Source organism: Streptopelia decaocto (genome assembly GCF_964273445.1).
Source record: "Streptopelia decaocto genome assembly, chromosome: 3".
NCBI classification, from domain to species: domain Eukaryota; kingdom Metazoa; phylum Chordata; class Aves; order Columbiformes; family Columbidae; genus Streptopelia; species Streptopelia decaocto.
Window position 1 is genome coordinate 51,038,011 of NC_138656.1, and position 17,578 is coordinate 51,055,588.

Sequence of the window (17,578 nt, forward strand, 5' to 3'; positions counted from 1 at the left end):
CGACCCGATGGGGAGGCGAGGACAAGAAGGAGCAGGGGCGTCCACGGGGACGGCGGCAAAGAAACGAGTAACCTCAGCCCACCCACGCGTGCCAGCACCCACGGAGCGGACTTTCCCCCCCGCGAGGTCGTGTTGCGAGCCGAGGGCCGCCCCGAGGGGACGGAGAGGAGGAGAACGAAGCGCAGGAGGAGAACGAAGCGCAGAAAGAGACCACAGCCCAGCACCCCTATGGCCGCCCCCCCATCCGCCCCTCGGTGGCGGTCTTTGACATCCGTCCAGGGGCGGGGCGCCGCTATGCAAATCAGCCACCTCTCGCAGCCAATAGACGGGTGAGCTGAGCGGCGGGGGCGGGACGCTCCGCGGGCACCAGCTCTTGCCCCGACGGCGCGGACGCTGCGACGGCAGCGGCATCTCGGGGAGCAGCGCAGCCGGAGCGGAGCGGGGCGCGGCTGTCCTGCCCGGGGTGAGTACCTGCCGCGATGGGGGAGGACTAGACGGCGCTTTCCTCAGGGAATCGGCCGGGCTGCGTTCCTTCACCTCGGGCACGTCGCCGTCGGCTCTCGGGGCGGAAGCCCAGCCCTATACCCGAGCCCCGCTCAGCATCAGCCGGGGACCCCGGGACCCGACCCGGCCCGGAACTGCTTCGGGACACAGGACAGCTCTGGGCCAGGCCGGGTGCTAGGTTTCGGCCGTGGCGATCAGCCCGTCCCTTCCCCTGATGTCGGGGAGTCCCGGTGCGTGCCCGGTGCTCGGCAGCCAGCCCGGCCGGCAAGGCGGGAAGAGCCGCAGGGGTTTCGGAGGGCTTTGCAATTCGATTTTGCGTAAGAATAAACGAAACTGCCCCGATTGAGTCGAGAGGGGAAGTCAGAAAACCTGAGGCAGAAGGGACGGCAGGGGATGGCAACGGGGCTTTTGGGTCCGGAGGTGCCTTAGCTGCCTTCGGGTAGCTCTGGTCCCGCAAAAGGGGTGGCTGGGTTTTTCGCAGGGTTGCTTTCTATTAATAATATGATCTCCTTGTCCAGTCCTCATGGGTGTCTGTAGCTGCCTTGTTTGTCTGGCTTAACGAGTATTAACATTTCATTCATAGTGCTCATATGTGGTTATGAATATGTTCATATGTGGCTCATATGTGGTTATTAATAGCACCAGAGCAGATTTTGTAGAAAACTGGGTTTATATGCAAACTATAATAGCTTTCACTCCTTTCTTGGACATCATCATGGACAGATCTAGGAGTAGGTGCAAAAGTTAGTGTTCTTTGATTGCTTCCTATTAATCGATATTAATTTCCTTTGCTGCCAAGAAGAATTAGTACTCATGTATGTCTTAGATAACTGTATGTAGCTGTGTGATACCAGGAAAGGAAATGACTAGAAGAATAACACTGGCCTAAAATGGACATTCACACTTCTTGTTCTTGTTCTCTAAATGGTATTTTAGGAACCGTTTTATAAGTTGTCAGGGATCAAAGTGGCAATGTATGGCTTTTTAAGGCAAGAATAAAATTTGAAGGATGCTGTTTTCTTACCAGTAGTGTTACTTGCTATTTAAATATTTTTACATAGAAGTGGTGAGACTACAAGATGAGCATTTTTTTTTTTACTTGAAATAGACCAAAGGTCTAACAGATAAACAGACTATAGGTTATACTTAAGAAAGGATGGTTTAGATGCCCAATGCCTCTGATGTCCTTTTTCTCACCTTATTTTTTTTCACTGACTGCCTTGTGTGACCGCTGCTCTGAAACTGAAATTGCATGTTAAGTCACATGGCAAATGAATCTGGTGTTATAGCTGAGACTAGAACTGCAAGTTAGCCTCTGTTGTCATAAGAGATCTTTGTGAAGAAAATAAGCATGGTACATAAGATCTCACGAGACATTAAAATGGGGAATAATGTGATCACGGTATGTTCTGGGCACTGCAGATAAATGTAATCCTATGGAACACAACTGCATATTAAATTAGAGTCTTGGAGATTTTAGGTGCTGTGGGGTTAGCCTCCATATTTGTCACCTTTCATTATATTATAGTAGTAACCAAGATCTACTCCAAAAGGAGAAATGGTAATTGCTGCTGGTGCAGAAATAATAAGAGAGGGAAGAGAATCTGTGGGGTGAAAAGAGTCAGCCAAATTGCTCCCCAGCACAGGCAGCAAGCCTGTGCTTGCCTGTGGGAGCACGTATACTGTGATGAGGACGCTGAGAGTGGGAGCAAAGGCACTGAACAAATCATGGAAATGCAGGGCCAGGGGAAGACATTACATAGTCCATTTCGGGCATTGTAGCAGTGCACCTAAACCAGAGATGAGAAAGGTTTCTGTAGCCTCTCTCACTCCTCTAAGGAAGAGGGTCCCACAGTGCTCTTGCAGAGAAATTGTCCGACTTTCAGCTAGATACAGCAAGTTCAACATGGATCTCATGTGTGAAATGAATGGATCACTTTGTGTGTTTCCAGTGTCAACTGATCATTTCTCTTTTTATAAATTCCATTTATACATTGGGGCACTGTGTCTCTCTCCCTGGTCTTCTGCATGAAAATAATGTAATTCCTTCAACTCCTCTTCCTCTAGGCTTGTATTTTCTAAACTGTTTGGAGACAATGCCCAGTATGCTCCAACTTTGCTAGTATGATAACTGGTGCAGGATGTACTATTCCAACAGAGGCCTTACCTACACCAAACAGAGTAAAACCAGGCCTTCCCATGCCATCTCTCATATGAGACTTTTTTTTTTAGTGGCATTATATTGTGAACTTGCAATCTGCTATAACCCCACCAACGCTTTCCTGTTACCAAATGAGGTGTTCCCTAGTTTATGTCTGTGCAAATGATTTATTCTAAATGTACCATACCAGGCTCATATCTATTGAATTTCTTTTTCTTTTTGCTAGTGCTTCTCTTACTTGCCAAGATCATCTTAAATTTTCAACATTTCTCCTCTCCTCGGCCACCAAATGCTCACATCCCCTCCCTTTCCAGTTCAGTGTCACCTGGAGACTGTACAGGCTCATGTTTTGTTCAACTCTCCAAGTTGCTAAAGGAAAACACAGCTAACCTCCAAGTGTGACAGAAACCCATCATAATGTTGGCACATTCAAAACCATTTCTGATGGTGAGAAGACAACTGCTGTGTCAAGTATGAAGATGCTGGACCAGATACACTTTCCATTATCTTTTATCTGGCCTATCAATTTTTTTTTACCCTTTGGTCATCCCTGTAGTACAGGGATGAAAAAGCACAGTGCAGAAATTACTGAGGCAAGGCTAATTTGATCCAATAAACTAATCTCGGCAACAAATGCAGGGTTACCACTTTTATGCAGTTTTGCAGAGAACCCATTTCTGGTTGCACTTGCATTTTGGGCTGCTCCCTTCAAGACGTGGCCCCGACATGAGCCATCTCTGGTGAGGAACATTCCCAGGGAGTGGCAGCGCTGCTCCTGCCTAGGGCTGGCTCCTGGGAACCCACTTTTGGGGAGCAGGGGAGCTCTGCATGGGTGGAGCAATGCAGTTCAGTTTCTACATCTGTTTTGATAGCTTTTGCTGATTGTGTTGAGTGTCTTGATATCTCATCAAGCCTGCCACACAAAGTGTTTGGCACTTCTGATCTAGACCATATTTCTGTAGTTTATCACAGAGGCAATGATGTAACATACTGTGCCTTCAGAAGGCTTATCACGCATGCAGCTTTTGCTTTATCTACCATGATGGTTAACCCATTAATTGCCAAGATTATTCCTGACAAACTCACATTCACAAAAGCCATGTACCTAATTCCATCTATATGTTGTCTAAACTTCACTGGTACTTTGAATGTGCCTAAAAACACCCATGGGCTGCTAAGTAGTGTAGAGTAATTGCCATAAAGTGTGCCAGCACCTGACATGTCCTAGGACTGAGGCTGTGGGTATGAATGTGTGGCTCTGGGGGTTATTTCCTGACTGAAACTATTATGGTCCAGTTACAGTTGTGTAGATTTTGCAGTAGGATCCAGAACTGAGCCTTACGTGTACTGGCCCACATGAACAAATGCCAATAAAATACCCTGTATTTAGCATTAAAGGGTTTTTTTAAAGTAAAGTGTACTTGATCTCAGATTATAACATTGTATTACAAGCTCTAAATATATGTGTGTTTTAAAATGTAATGTTAATTTTAAAATGTCTGTAGAACATGTTTCTTCTGACTGATGATCACATGCAACCTCATATTTCTACTTGGATGCCAACATAATGTCTTAATCAGTTATGAATACCACTGTGTGGTAGCAATAGTAGTTATATAAATGTGGCATGTACATAGCAATTTTGCTGAGCCAATGTGTTTCAGGGAAGCCGAGGTGATTAATTAGATCATGTATATACTCACAGCACTGTAGTGACAGCTCTGCCTGTGAGTGCGTCGTTTGGTTTCCTTGCGCCATGACTCATAACGATGCTGAGGTGCAGTAATTGCCAAGAAATGCATGGATGGCTGGCTCACTGTTCATATTAGTGGCATGGTTCCGTCTTAACTATTTGCCAAGCTGGTGGAGGTACAGCTCACACTCCCCTTGTCTCCATCCAGGCCAATTTTACCTGAAGACCTGAGTGTTGCCCACGGCAGGAAGGACAGGCACGCTGTGGTGGGCAGCCCACAGCGCACTGTGTGTGCTGAAAAGCACTAAAAAGAGAGTCATGGTGGGTTTGGTTTTCTCCCCACTTGGGTAAAATACAATGCCATCTACTCGTTGTAATGGTGCTCTGTTTTAGCAAGCCCATTACATTTTACCAAGCCCATGCACATTAAACTAGGACAAGGGGTAATGCTTTTAAACTGAAGGAGGGGAGATTCAGGCTAGATGTAAGGAAGAAATTTTTTACAATTATGGTGGTGAAATACTGGCTCAGGTTGCCCAGAGAGGTGGTGGATGCCCCATCATTGGAAACATTCCAGACCAGGCTGGATGGGGCTCTGAGCAACCTGATCTAGTTGAAGACGACCCTGCTCATTGCTGGGGGGGGTGGACTAGATGATGTTTGAAGGTCCCTTCCAACCCAAACTATTCTATGACTGGAGTCAGTTCAGAGGTCTCAAGGATTTATCAGATTTTCAATATCTGCAGTTGCTAACTATATATTCTGTTGCTAGCATCTTTAGGAAAAGGAAGTTGCTAAATTTGGGGTGTGCATTAGCCTTTCCTGTCCTTAACTTCCATTTGTATACAGAAGCATGCTGACTGCTGGAAAGAGTTCCCAGTTTTGGAAGGGGGTTCAAATAATGTACATGAAGACTTAACACTTCTCAATGGACCATGTAGTGAAAATGGAGAAACTTTTTTTTGTCAACAGCCATGGTACAAGCCCCCCTCCTGCCAAACAAAACCAAATCTGGTTACAACTGCTCATTAGTGTGACTTGTGAGAAAAATGTAAAGAGGAGATACTGAGAATCCATTTTATCATCTATCCAGGATTGGAAATGTTTCAGTGGTGATCCACAGCTCTCCAGTGAAAATTCAGACAAATAGTAGCAGTCCACCTTTATATAAAAAAAAGCTGTCCTCTCCAATGCAAGAATAATGTTTACTTAGCATATGCTACTGTGTAGTAACAAGTTAAAACTTCAGATGTTTTTGTCAGTCTCATCATAAATATGTGAATAATGTGATGCGTATTATGGATGCATTTAATGCATGCCAGCAGCTTCTCCTAGTTTTAATACTGATGTCTGGAAAACCTGATAACCAGTCTGTTGAAAACACAAAGATGGTTAACCTTATTAAATACCTCTAGGAAGTATGAGATGCACCCTAGATCCTTGAATTTATAATATGCTCTTGTACAAAAACTGGAAGTTACTTTATGTTGAAGAGATTGAATACTGGTAAAGAAACTGGGATAAGTCAAAGAAGAACCTCCAAAGCTATCAGTATTCCAGTAATTATTGCTTTATTGCCTCATTACTTTGAGACAGAGGCAACAAACTATTTGAATGTTAATTTCCATCTCATCCCCACATCTCCCCCCAGGCCTTTCCTAGCCTTCATGGTAGGAAAGGAACCACTGGAAACTTGGAGATCCTGACAACTGCAGAAATAGCCTGATAAGAATTGAGCCATCCCTACTTCTCTGAATATATCGGCTTGCAATAAATAACTTGTTCTGGTGCAAATGGAGAAGTTGACTTTTCATGCAAGCTTTTGGGAAAAAAGCTGCCCTGAGACATTTGCAACTGCACACACTTCCCACTAGGCCGATTGAAAGCATAAAGGAGGTGTTCTGCTGTACATAGGCTTTGACTACAATAGGTAGTGTCTAATAATCTTCAGATACATTTGTGGCTTCTTGCTGGATTTCTGTAGCTTTGTAACTCGTGTTCTGTGTTGACTGATGTATTGTCAATCCTGAACACATTTTGTCTATTTTAAAATATTACCCAATCCAAGAAACTCCAGAGAAGATAACTTCCTTTCAGTGAGGCAAACTGTCCTAATCATTAGATTATGATTTTTAGTGTTTCCTTGAGCTCTTATAGATGCAAAGCAAAAAAAAAAGAGGAGTGATTTGAGAAATTCAAGCCTGCTGTTCCACCAGAGGTGGACATGTTTGAGGACACAGGGAATTTTCTCTGCAAAGATGACTAGCCCTCTGCTATGAGTCAATTAGAAGCTCTTTTGGAAAGAGGATGACCTATTGTAGAGAACAGTCTGTTTTCCCAAGTTCATTTCTGTTTCCAAAACAGAAAGATACTAGAAAATGGTGTTAAATCTGAGACTCCAGCTCTGAAATAAAAGGCTTCAGCTGCATTTAGCTCTTCTTTTACCTATTAATGACTTGCATTGTTGTGCAACAGCGTCACACTATTTTCCTTGTAATGGAGTGTGTTTGACTCAGCCAGTCCATCTGAGTGGATTTCCATCAATACTGCATCCTCTCCAAGCAGTATGGTAAGTTATTGGAATGTGCTCGCTCACACTTGGCTATGAAGTAATTCTGCCTAGGAGCGGGTTATTTCCTACTTGTTCACCACTTGTTTCTTGGGTCACATCTATTGTGTGTCATGCAACAAGAGCACATGTCACTCAGAGACAGGATGAGCCATGTGTGTTTGTAGTGGAGTACAGAAGAACTTTTACCTTCTGAGGGAGAGAGGAACTTCTGACATAGATTATTTTTAACTGGCTTGTTTTGAAATATCTGTTGTTCCTCAAATAGGCCATTTCAGCTGAAGTAAAGGCTTCATTTTTTAAGGTCCCACTCAAGGCTGAAGAGATTACTGACTAGACTTTTGGTAATCCACAAGATGGTATTAACTAGCAGCTGTCTTTTATAAATGCTGTAGAAAGCAAAACTGTACACTGGCTTCCTTCCCAGCTGCTGGTGATGAAATATAGATGCTGTCATGAACCTGCTGCTTTATTTCAGTGATGTGGATATACATAAGTTAAAGCTGAAATAAATACAGGTGTGCAACTTGTTGGTTTCTATAGAAATAACTTTTCATCCCTAAGTTATTTATATGTAGATAACAGGCTGTAGAACATTAGCACAGCAATTGAAATATGCTATGGAGGACTCCTGTTTGTATGTATGCGGGGCTAACAGTAAGGGGTTTTATGTGTATTCACAGTTTTTGATTTTCAGAGTGTATTTCCTTTGCTGTCTGAAATTCCATGCCATGCAGAGTTGTGTGGGGCTGCAGTCTTACTGCAACAGGGCAGCTTGAGTCTTTCTCATGCATCACGGGAAACCTAATCATTGTGGTGATTCATACCAAGAAGTAGCATGCTAACATGAAGAGATGAGTACTGACCATGTCCTCAGCTGACTGTACTTAGTGGGTGTCTGGCTTCAAAGTTGTAACCTCTGCAGTCATTACTTGGCCTGTATTTCCTGTGTGTGAGCATGTGTTTGGGTGTACACACCATGATGGACAGCAGAAAGAACTTGATTTTTACAAGGATAGATTTATCTAGCTCAAAAATAATAATGCAAACATGGAAGTACATGGTCCAGTTTGAGTATATACAGTATTTTAAAAGAAAAATCTGACAGCTAATCTATTAAAACACACACTCTTAGAATTAATGTAGTTATACTCTTGGGGCTGTTACTCCAGAGTAGCTGGTGTCTTCATATTCTAATGTGTGAGATGTATCTTAAGTAAACCTGTGCAAGCAGTTGAATATATATAGCACTCATGTTCAAATCAGCAAACTTTTGACCTAAGGCTGAGCAATAGAACAATTTAGATGGGACCTTTGGAGGCCATCAAATCCAGCCCTGTTCAAAACAGACAAAGGTATATCAGGTTGACGAGAGGCATGTCCAGTCAAGTTATGAAGATCTTCAAGGATGCAGATTCCAAAACGTCTCTGGGCACCTTTTCCAGTGTTTCTGAAAGTTTTTGTGGTTTTTGTTTGTTTGTTTGGATTTGTTTGTTTGTTCTATTTGTTTTTGGTTTTTTCCCCATCTACTATCTAACTAGCTTTTCCCTTGTTTTCACTTGGGTCTGTTGCCTCTTGTGCTGTTGCTGTACATCTCCATGAAGGGTCTGCCCTTGCATTACTCAGCTGGTGACAGCAACAAGATCTCCTTTGAGCTTCCTATTTTCCAGGCTGAACATCTCCAGCTCTCTCATCTTCTCCTCATATGTCAGGTGCTCCAGCTCCCCTGACTGTCTTGCTGGCCTCCCCTGGACTGACCCCAGTGTGTCCATGTCTTTGTGCTGGGGAGCTCCAGCACCAACACACCAGTCCAGATGTGGATTCTCAGGTGTCAGATGGGAGGAGTCACTTCAACCACTCCAGCCCAGGATGCTGTTGGCCTCCTTTGCCACAGGGGCTCATTGCTGATTCACATTCCACTTGATGTCCATCAGCACCCCAAGGTCCTTTTCTGCAGAGCCGCTTTCTAGACAGGGATATCAACTCCTGCTGCTGCACCAGGCCCTATATTAAGGGAGAGATTGCTGCTCATTTAAAGAACAAGTGCTGAGGCTATCCCTAACAACTAGTAATATACTATGTATTAATGTACTGCTGTTTAATTACAAACAATGCTATCAACATGTAGTAGATGCAAACTTTCCAGAGTAACAACAGCATCTAAAAAATGCTGTTTTCTAAATACTGATCTGTTAGACTGAAATTTTTCACATTGCTCTCCCCGCTGCTCTCCTGTGCTTGTTTGTCCATTTGTTCCAGCTCTTTAGTGTCAGTTCTGCCCCTGACACTATCAAAGGAATGCTTGGAAGTTATTGTCCTCTCTTGGGAAGATCTGGTTCCCCTTTCTTTGTAATGGGAATTTGAAATGGGAAAAGAACTCTGTGGTGGTGCTGCATTTGAGTCTGCTGTTTTCCTTCTGTAAAACTCCTAAAATTTGACTAGATTGTAAGTTTCTCAAAGCAGCAGTCTGCAAATGCCCCAAATAATTTTGCTGTGTTTCTTGAGCAAAAGGTGCTCAAGAAAGCTGAAATCTAAACATTCTCTTGGCCCTCACAGATCTCTTTGGCCAAGTATTGCAAATGCTAATCTACAGAGTAATTGAGCATGCTCTGGCATAAAACTGAATAGTGTTCCCTGCAATTTGTGGTGTTTGTGGATGAATATCATGCTGAAATACAGGCAGAATGTCATTCTCTTCCTGTTCTCTGTCCTGGCCAGGCACTGTGTGTAAATAAGGAAGAGCATTTTGCAACTGTGAAGAAGTGGGAAGCGGGCTGGGTGTTGCACTTCAGAAACAGAGACAAAAAGACAGGACTCAGGGAGAATGAAAAACTATGTCAGCAAGTCCCTGATTTTGCAGGATTCTGAAGTCAGGCTTGAAGAGATGCCATCCATTTGTTAGGACAAAAGTGCGACCCCTTTAGCCGTGGAGCCATTACCCTGACAGGTACAGATTCTCAGTGCAGAGTTAAAAGATCCTAATGTTGACCCCCTTGAATGTAAGTTTGGTTGGTAGTTTCAAATAATGTAGGCTTTTAGAGTTAAGCACACGGAAACTGGGAAAACCCAGGTTGAAGATTGTCAGTGCAATTGTTAATTTGATGTCTCTGTTCACATTTAGAATTGGATTCTACTAGATCTACTGGATCACAGAGATTGTGCATATCATTGGAGATGATCTTGTCACAAGCAGCCTCGATCCATGTGTTCATTCACTGATGTCCAGCTTGTTACTTCACGATCTGACTCGGCAAAGCGCCCAGGGCTTGCAGCAGTGACCAAAGTCAGAAGGAGCTGACTCCGGAACATATCTGGTACAAAGAACGGTGCTTCATGTGTCCCAAATGGCATCATAACTCATTAAGAGTGGCAGTGTTGTCCTTAATCACTCTGGGCTGAAACTGTGGATGGGGCTGATAGATCTGCCCTCCACCAAAAGACACGTATGAATTTATGGAGCTTTCCAGGGATTTATGTCACAGGAGAAAACTCTGAGGAAATTTACAGTAGTAACATAGTAAATGAGATATCTGTCCATGAACTGAATGATGAATATTAAATTTTACATTGTACGATGTTTTTTAGCACATACGGACTGTGGGCAGAGACTTGGTGGAAGTGATATGATGGAGGCTAGTATTCAATTGCGTGATCTTCCTGTGTGTAGGCAACATTGTGGGGCAATCTGAGGCCACACTTGACAGCTCCTTACTCTTCTTTTAATGCTTGATGTTTTAACCTTTTGTGTTGTATTAAAAAATTTAGCAATAATTTCATAAAGATGTTGCAGAAGTAGTATATACATGAACTTATTACAGCATTAGTATTTTAATGTTGTGAATTATTGTGTATTTGCTTCTCCATTGCTTCCTATTTCTATTTTATCCAACACCTTAAAATAGGTGTGGGTGAGAAAGACAAATTCCAGGTTACTCTTTTGAGGGGAAGGGGAAGGAAGGGTAGACCTATTCCTACAAAATTATGAGTTTATTACAGGAGCTCTTACTAAGTGTGGTTTTCTGATTATGTTTTCTTTGTCAAGCACAAAAAAATAAATGTAATTATTGTTGAGTCAGTTGTCAGTCTGCTCTCTGTGGAAGGCTGATGAAATTTAGTTTTTCTCATGTTCAAGGCATGGTAAACACAGAGGCAACATAGTCCTGCACACACAATTTAGTTTACACAAGTGGCACCTTGCTGCTGTGGATTGTCATTTTAAAGTCATAAAATGACTTGGCTATGCAGTTCTAAAGCAAATTAAACCTGACTTTTAAGCTACACCACTTTTTTTTGTTTGTTTTTCTTTTAGATGGATATTTTTCATCTTGATGTTGTGACATGAGTTGAAAGTTTTGATTTTATTTTTGCTGAGGGAGGAGGTGGAAAACCTGTAATTACCTAAAGCTTTCTCGGTATGATTGAGTTGAATCTACGTGCCTTATGTTTTAAATTCAAACAATTGTCATACCTGTGAAGATTCCTGAATGAAAGCTCTTCTCTCAGGATATTAATGGACTTTCATGCTTTGCATTGCTTGTAAAACAATTAGTTGAAGTTGAAATTCACTTTTATTTTTTACTTCAATGTAAATGTGATCCTAATCAGGGCACTTCTCAATACCAGTGTATATGCCCAATGAGCTGTATGAGCCCAAGAGGCTGTGTCTGTGATGTGATGTTTCCCATCTCCTCCCTAAAATCTTATACACATCCAACAATCCCATAAAATGGATTATAAACTTGTAGTTTTAATTGACACTACATCTCGGCCTGTTATGATGCGTAGATACACGTGCAACTTCTTAACCTGGGAATTACCGATGATCCTATGAAGGGATGTGTCATTCACGGATACTTTAATATCTGGAAAACCCAAAATGAATGCTCCAGACACAGAGATCTAGAGATGTCATTCTTGGTGCTGCTGCGTAACTTGGTTCTTATTCTTATTAATTTAAATGAGGTCATGGGATGTACAGCTTTTGTGACTGGAAATTTTCGGCTTCCTGCTTGCTGTCACACTTGGTGCAGGGTTCTTGCTGAAGCTTTCAGATTTCACTTTCTGCAAAGACGTAGGTCTAGAGTTTCAAGTAAACAACATACTTAAAGAAGACTTATGTTTTTTTACCGCATAACTGGTCTGTACAGATTACGCATTTTGTGGCTTTTTAATGAAATTTGTAGTTAAGTACATCTGAGGCAAACACATAGAAAACAGATCCTGACGTCACCATCATACCAAATAGAAGGGTTGGATGGATGGTTTTACTTACAAAATGCTACTATTGCTGTGTTGTTTTGTTTGATGCTTGGTGCACTGTGATAGCATCTAGAGACACTAAACTTGCCTTTCCTATTAATTTTTTTTAATCCTATCTTGATACTTTCCACACCATTTCTTGAAACTTTTCTTTCCTAACTGTATTGGTAAATACCCTTTCTGTTCCTGAGAGGCTTCCTACTCTTCTTCCAGGAAAAGCAAGCTTAGAATAACAGAGGACCTGTGACATTTGAGGCAGTTGATGTAATGAAGGGTCAAGATTTAGAGATTTCTCTAGTGAGTAGCTGTGGGAAGCGTTCATTTATTAACACGTCTACACATACTTCCTATCATTTGCTCAAGAGTTTGTTTTTTTCTCTCCAGATGAAAGACTGGCATTTTTTTAGGGGGTAGAGATTGTCATATTATTCTTTTGGATTTCTCTTCAGGGTTTGTTGTCTTCTCTCTTGCACTTTTTTAGTTTCTAAGCTTTGTAGTTTCTAGAAGAGTGTTCTAGCACCAGAGTTTTGGACCTGAGATCTATTATTGTATATAAAATACCATGAAGAAATTTTAAATCTGGTATTTTGGGTTATCTTTGATGCAATTATGTTATCTATGAGTAGTTATAACTATGATGTAGTTATTAGTTCCTTGTAAACCAGTATTTTATTTACTTTAAACCTCTTTCCTCCTGTTCCTCTGTTTTACAGGCAGGATGAAAGACCGGCTGAACGAGCTGCGGGAATGTGCCAGGTTACACAACCAACATTTTTCTGGTAGTGAAGATGATGAAAATTCACCCCAGGATGTTCTCCTTTACGAGACTGATTATGCCTTGGAAATTCTTCATAAAGACATACAGAACATCCGGACAGAAAATGACCACCTAAAAGAGGATGTCAAGCGGCTCAGAAAGCAAAACAGACGCTTCCTCACTTCCATGCGCCGTCTTAGTAGCATCAAACGAGATACTAATTGTATTGCCAGAGACATCAAGGCCCGTGGAGAAAACATCCACAGGAAACTCCAGATAATGAGAGATTTCAGCGAAGATGCAATAACAAAATATGGGGCAATGTCTGTCATTGCCAGGGTAGCAAAGAACCACTATGTTGACCTCATGCACGCCTTCCAGAAAGCGATGTTTGAATACAATGCAGCAGAGATGGACCAGCGGGAGAACTGCAAGATTCGAATTCAGCGGCAGCTAGAGATCATGGGCAAGGATGTTTCTGGCAACCAGATTGAAGAGATGATTGAGCAAGGCAAGTGGGACGTCTTCTCTGAGAATCTCTTGTCAGATGTTAAGGGGGCTCGCTCAGCCTTGAATGAGATAGAGACACGTCATAAGGAGCTGGTGAAGTTAGAAGGCCGCATTAAGGAAATTCACGAGCTCTTTCTGCAGGTGGCACTGCTAGTGGAGGAGCAGGCGGACACCTTCGATGTCATTGAGTTAAATATGCAAAATGTTGAGGACTATGTAGGAGAAGCTAAAGACCAAGTGAAAAAAGCTTTGGAATACAGAAGAAAACACCCCCTGAGAACAATCCTCTGCTGCTGCATATCCTGTTTCAGAAGGTGACTATCCCACTGAAGCAACCACAGACTGACTCGAATTGTCTTCAAAATGGAGCATTCTTTCCAGTGACTTTTCTGTAATGACAGCCCCTAGAAGTGGGAGGACTGTTTTGCAGTTGTTTTATTCATTGCCTTTTTCCTAAATGTATTGATGGCTGCTCTATTTGAGAGTTCCTACAAATGTTGATAAAGCTATTTTTAATCTATTTCTAATTGAAATGTACTCTGTTGCTGTAACTGGAGTTGCAAGAAGATCTCTGCAATGATACTTGTTTCAGATAGACAGGAAAGAGGAATGAATGATGGGCTGATAACTCAGCCTAGGGAAGATGAGAAATTTCAAGAAGTGACTTTATTCTTACTTGTCAAAGTGACGCTGCAGGTGGTGCAGACTTACCGCCTGGGGTAGCACAACACACCACAGAATCTGGAGGTTTCAGTTTTAACTCGCTTGGAGCCTGCTTGATGCAAATACTTGCACAGATTTTTGTTCTGTTCATTTGACAAAATACTGAGCTTGTTAGCAGGAGCAGGACACAGAACTAGTTTCTATTTCAGCTTGGTTTCCATCTGTCACAAATCTTAACAGAAGTGATTGCACCTTAAATGATAATATGCACATTTTGCTCTGTTTGCGTGCAAGTGATTGATTGCTTTTCTCCATTTTGAGTACCCACAACTTCATCAATGTGGGTAGAAGCACTGCAACACCAAGGCAGCTGACTTTTAACTTCAGCTACTCTCTGTACTTTTAGTTTCAAAACTGCCATGCTTTTATGCTTCTAATACATTTTTCTGCTAATTAATACTTCAGCCAGAAAAGATGCACTCAGTAGCCTTCTGCAGAAACAGCAATAAGAAGACAACAATTGTGGGGTAAAGAAAGCATTTTAGGGTGTCTTGTGCTGGCACATACACGCAAGCAGTTTTAGTGGAAGGATTATTCTCAATAGATTTTTATTTTTTTATAAGCATTGATTTAATATGGATTTTTAATATCTATTTTAAATAACATGAAGGATTAAATTTATCAACATTCTATTTTGCCCGTGTATAAAAACTAAGGCTTTTATCCCATTATTAGGAAATATCCCCCTGGGAAAGAAAACAGACATATTTCTTCAGTACACCTGAAGAAGAAAGAAAACAACATTTTAATGTCATTTCATTGGTCTTTTCAAGCTTAAAAATAATCTCTCCTTTTGTGGAAGGGGAGTCTGCCCGCAGTAGGCTTAGAATATGAGGAAGGAGCCCTGGAAACCTCTGAGCATTGTCAGTGAAGCATGTATTGATAAGGTCTGGGGAGCAATTACAGCTCCTGCTTCTGAAGGTTTTCCATCTATGATATTTCTAAGTGGCTTCCTGATACACTGTGATCTATTGCTATCCTTTGAATTAATGCAGGACACTTTTTCAGACATCAGTGACTTTTTTTTAAAAAAGCTGATCCTATTTGTACCTATTTTAACAAATATATTTAAGCATTTCAAATATTTTGCATGTGGGAGTGTTTCTTGGGAGATGTGCATAGCCATCTTCCCGAATCAATCACAGCGAGACATTTCCCTTCTAACCTTTTGCACACTACTTTTATATGTGAAAAAACACCTGTACATTTCTTACTATTTATATCAGGGATGTCAAGCTCATTTTCACCAGGGGCCACATCAGCCTCACAGTCCTAAAATTACATTTAGCCCTTTGAAGGCAACCACAAGGTTGATGTGGCCCCTGGTGAAAATTAGTTCGACACCCCTGATTTACATTGTCATAAAAAAACAGCAAAATAAATTCAACTTCCAAGCTTTCATATCCTAGTGGGACATGCTTCTTGGCCAGACAGGTTTTTTCCACACAAACAGAAGCTAAATGGAGAACTCGTCTCAGAAACTGAGTGTCTCTTACACTGAAGCACGTCTGTGATAGCGTGGAAGAGTGAGAAGTACTGATCTTCTAAAGTAGAAGATATTTTGATATTCAGTGATGTCTTGATGCTGTCAGTATTATGCTTGCCTAGGGACCTCTGCAACAACCCAATGTTCAAACTTGAAACAGGAGGAGGGCGTTGAGCTGGCACCATGAATACTGCTTTGGTGTGACTAAAGAAAACAAAGTCATTTATTCGGTAGGTACTGTCATTCAAGCCAATGGAACTGTGCATTTATAGAGAAATACCCTAGACCTCTGAGGGCCAACATGTGGGCATAAATCAATGAATAATAAAATATATATTTCATTTTGTTTGCATATTCTTAGCACTCACCAATGCTTTTGATAAAAATGTGTACATATTTTTTTGGGGTTGGATTATTTTTTGCACACATGTCTGTCTACAAATGGAATAAAAGATTTAATAAGAAAAACTGAAAGTGCAGAGTGTTGTACATTGAATTAGCAGCTCTGAATAGCTTCTTGCCTTGTCAAAGTCTAGTTTAAAAGGTGCTGGACTAAACCATCAATTGGTGAAAGGAGATTAAACAAAGCCTAAAAAAAAGTCCTCCTCATATTTCTTCACCCAGTAAATCAAAAGTGTTGCATATTGAGATAGACTTACCATAATTTTTCCTATAAAAAACATGAAAAATGAGTTTCATACATTCTAAGATGATTCTCTACTTCAAGACAAAAATCAAACTTATTCTGGCAGTTCTGATAAATCTTCTTGATTTCATTAGTAGATATACAAACCTTATATTCATATCTTAAGTCTGATTTGAGGCACAGGGAAAGAGAGTGAAAGCATGAAGTAAAAGTAATCATAGACCTTCTCTCCTGACTAAAGGCTGTTGCTGCAAAGAAGAAACTGAGAATTATTGAAACGCCAGATTAAGACCCTTTAAAACCCTTTTTAAGTCACACTGTGAATTAGAGTCACTTAAAAATTACTTCCTGTAACTGAAGAGATCATTCTCTTCCTTGCAACGTGTTCATTGCTTAATACTGTGGGGGGTTTTCTATCCTTTAGCTGTGTAAGAACTCAAATATTGCCATCCTGTGAACTTGCCTAGTCACAGTTAAACAGACTTTTGAAAAAACCTGATGACACTATAGCTGCAAAGACTCATGCCACACAGGATGAGTGGAAGAAGGTGATAAAAGTAGCTTGACGATATGTTAGCACGCTAATAACAGAAGCCGCAGAATGGACATCTTCATGCTTGTGAAGGAAGGCTGCCTTTTCATTCTGAAAGACAACAGGACTCCTATGGAGATGCACATGGCATATTCTGTTGGTCGGGGGTTTTTTTCCCTTTCTGTGATGTGGCAAACCCAGTAGCTGGGTTTGAGGAGGAAGTAGTTAAAATGTGAGAGGGACTGCTCTAGCTGTTAGGGTTACTGTTACTTTGGTTTTGTCTCCTACTTAAAGCAGCAGAAGCTTCAAAAAACAAAAACAAAACAAAAAAACAAACAACTATGAATCTCAGTTCTTTCTCAGGTGGAGAAAGAAAAATGACAACCAGGTATACCTTGCTCCTTAAAATGTAAAAGAGCATTGCATAAATATAAACCACCAAAAAGTCCCCTGTTAGAAAATATAATGCTTAGTATATATTGCTGAAATTTTTGGATATATGTGTGAGTCTCCATTTCATCTTATGGGATTTTTGTTGTTGTTGGTTTTTTTTGAAACATGGGTTTAATTTTGGAGAAATGGCAGTGGAACAATTACTACCTCAATGCAAGAGACCCAGACTATGGACGCACTTGGACAATTAAGGAGGTAACTCTCTGGCACAAGTCTTGGGAAAAACTTCTCGACATAAAAGTATAGCTCTTAGTTTAAGACCCAGATTTTCTTTTAAGAGGAGAA

The 17,578-nt window shown here is 41.4% G+C and overlaps 1 protein-coding gene across 5 annotated transcripts; it reads left to right on the top strand.

Annotated features, from left to right (window-relative positions):
• Positions 1-337: 337 nt before the first annotated feature.
• Positions 338-16,124, top strand: STX11 (syntaxin 11). Of its 5 annotated transcripts, none has more exons than XM_082048383.1 (4): positions 354-463; positions 9,646-9,874; positions 10,049-10,241; positions 12,900-16,124. In XM_082048383.1, exon 4 carries the CDS (start codon positions 12,905-12,907, stop codon positions 13,769-13,771), a length of 867 nt encoding a protein of 288 aa, XP_081904509.1. In that variant the 5' UTR covers positions 354-463; positions 9,646-9,874; positions 10,049-10,241; positions 12,900-12,904; the 3' UTR covers positions 13,772-16,124. The 5 variants fall into 5 exon arrangements, with proteins under 5 accessions (XP_081904511.1, XP_081904508.1, XP_081904509.1 ...); XM_082048384.1 differs by lacking the exon at positions 354-463 and adding an exon at positions 533-734; XM_082048382.1 differs by lacking the exon at positions 9,646-9,874 and having other exon boundaries at positions 349-463.
• Positions 16,125-17,578: the final 1,454 nt, after the last annotated feature.

Coding starts and splice junctions, on each gene's coding strand:
- STX11 (XM_082048385.1), top strand. CDS start 12,905: ATGAAAGACCGGCTGAACGAGCTGCGGGAATGTGCCAGGTTACACAAC.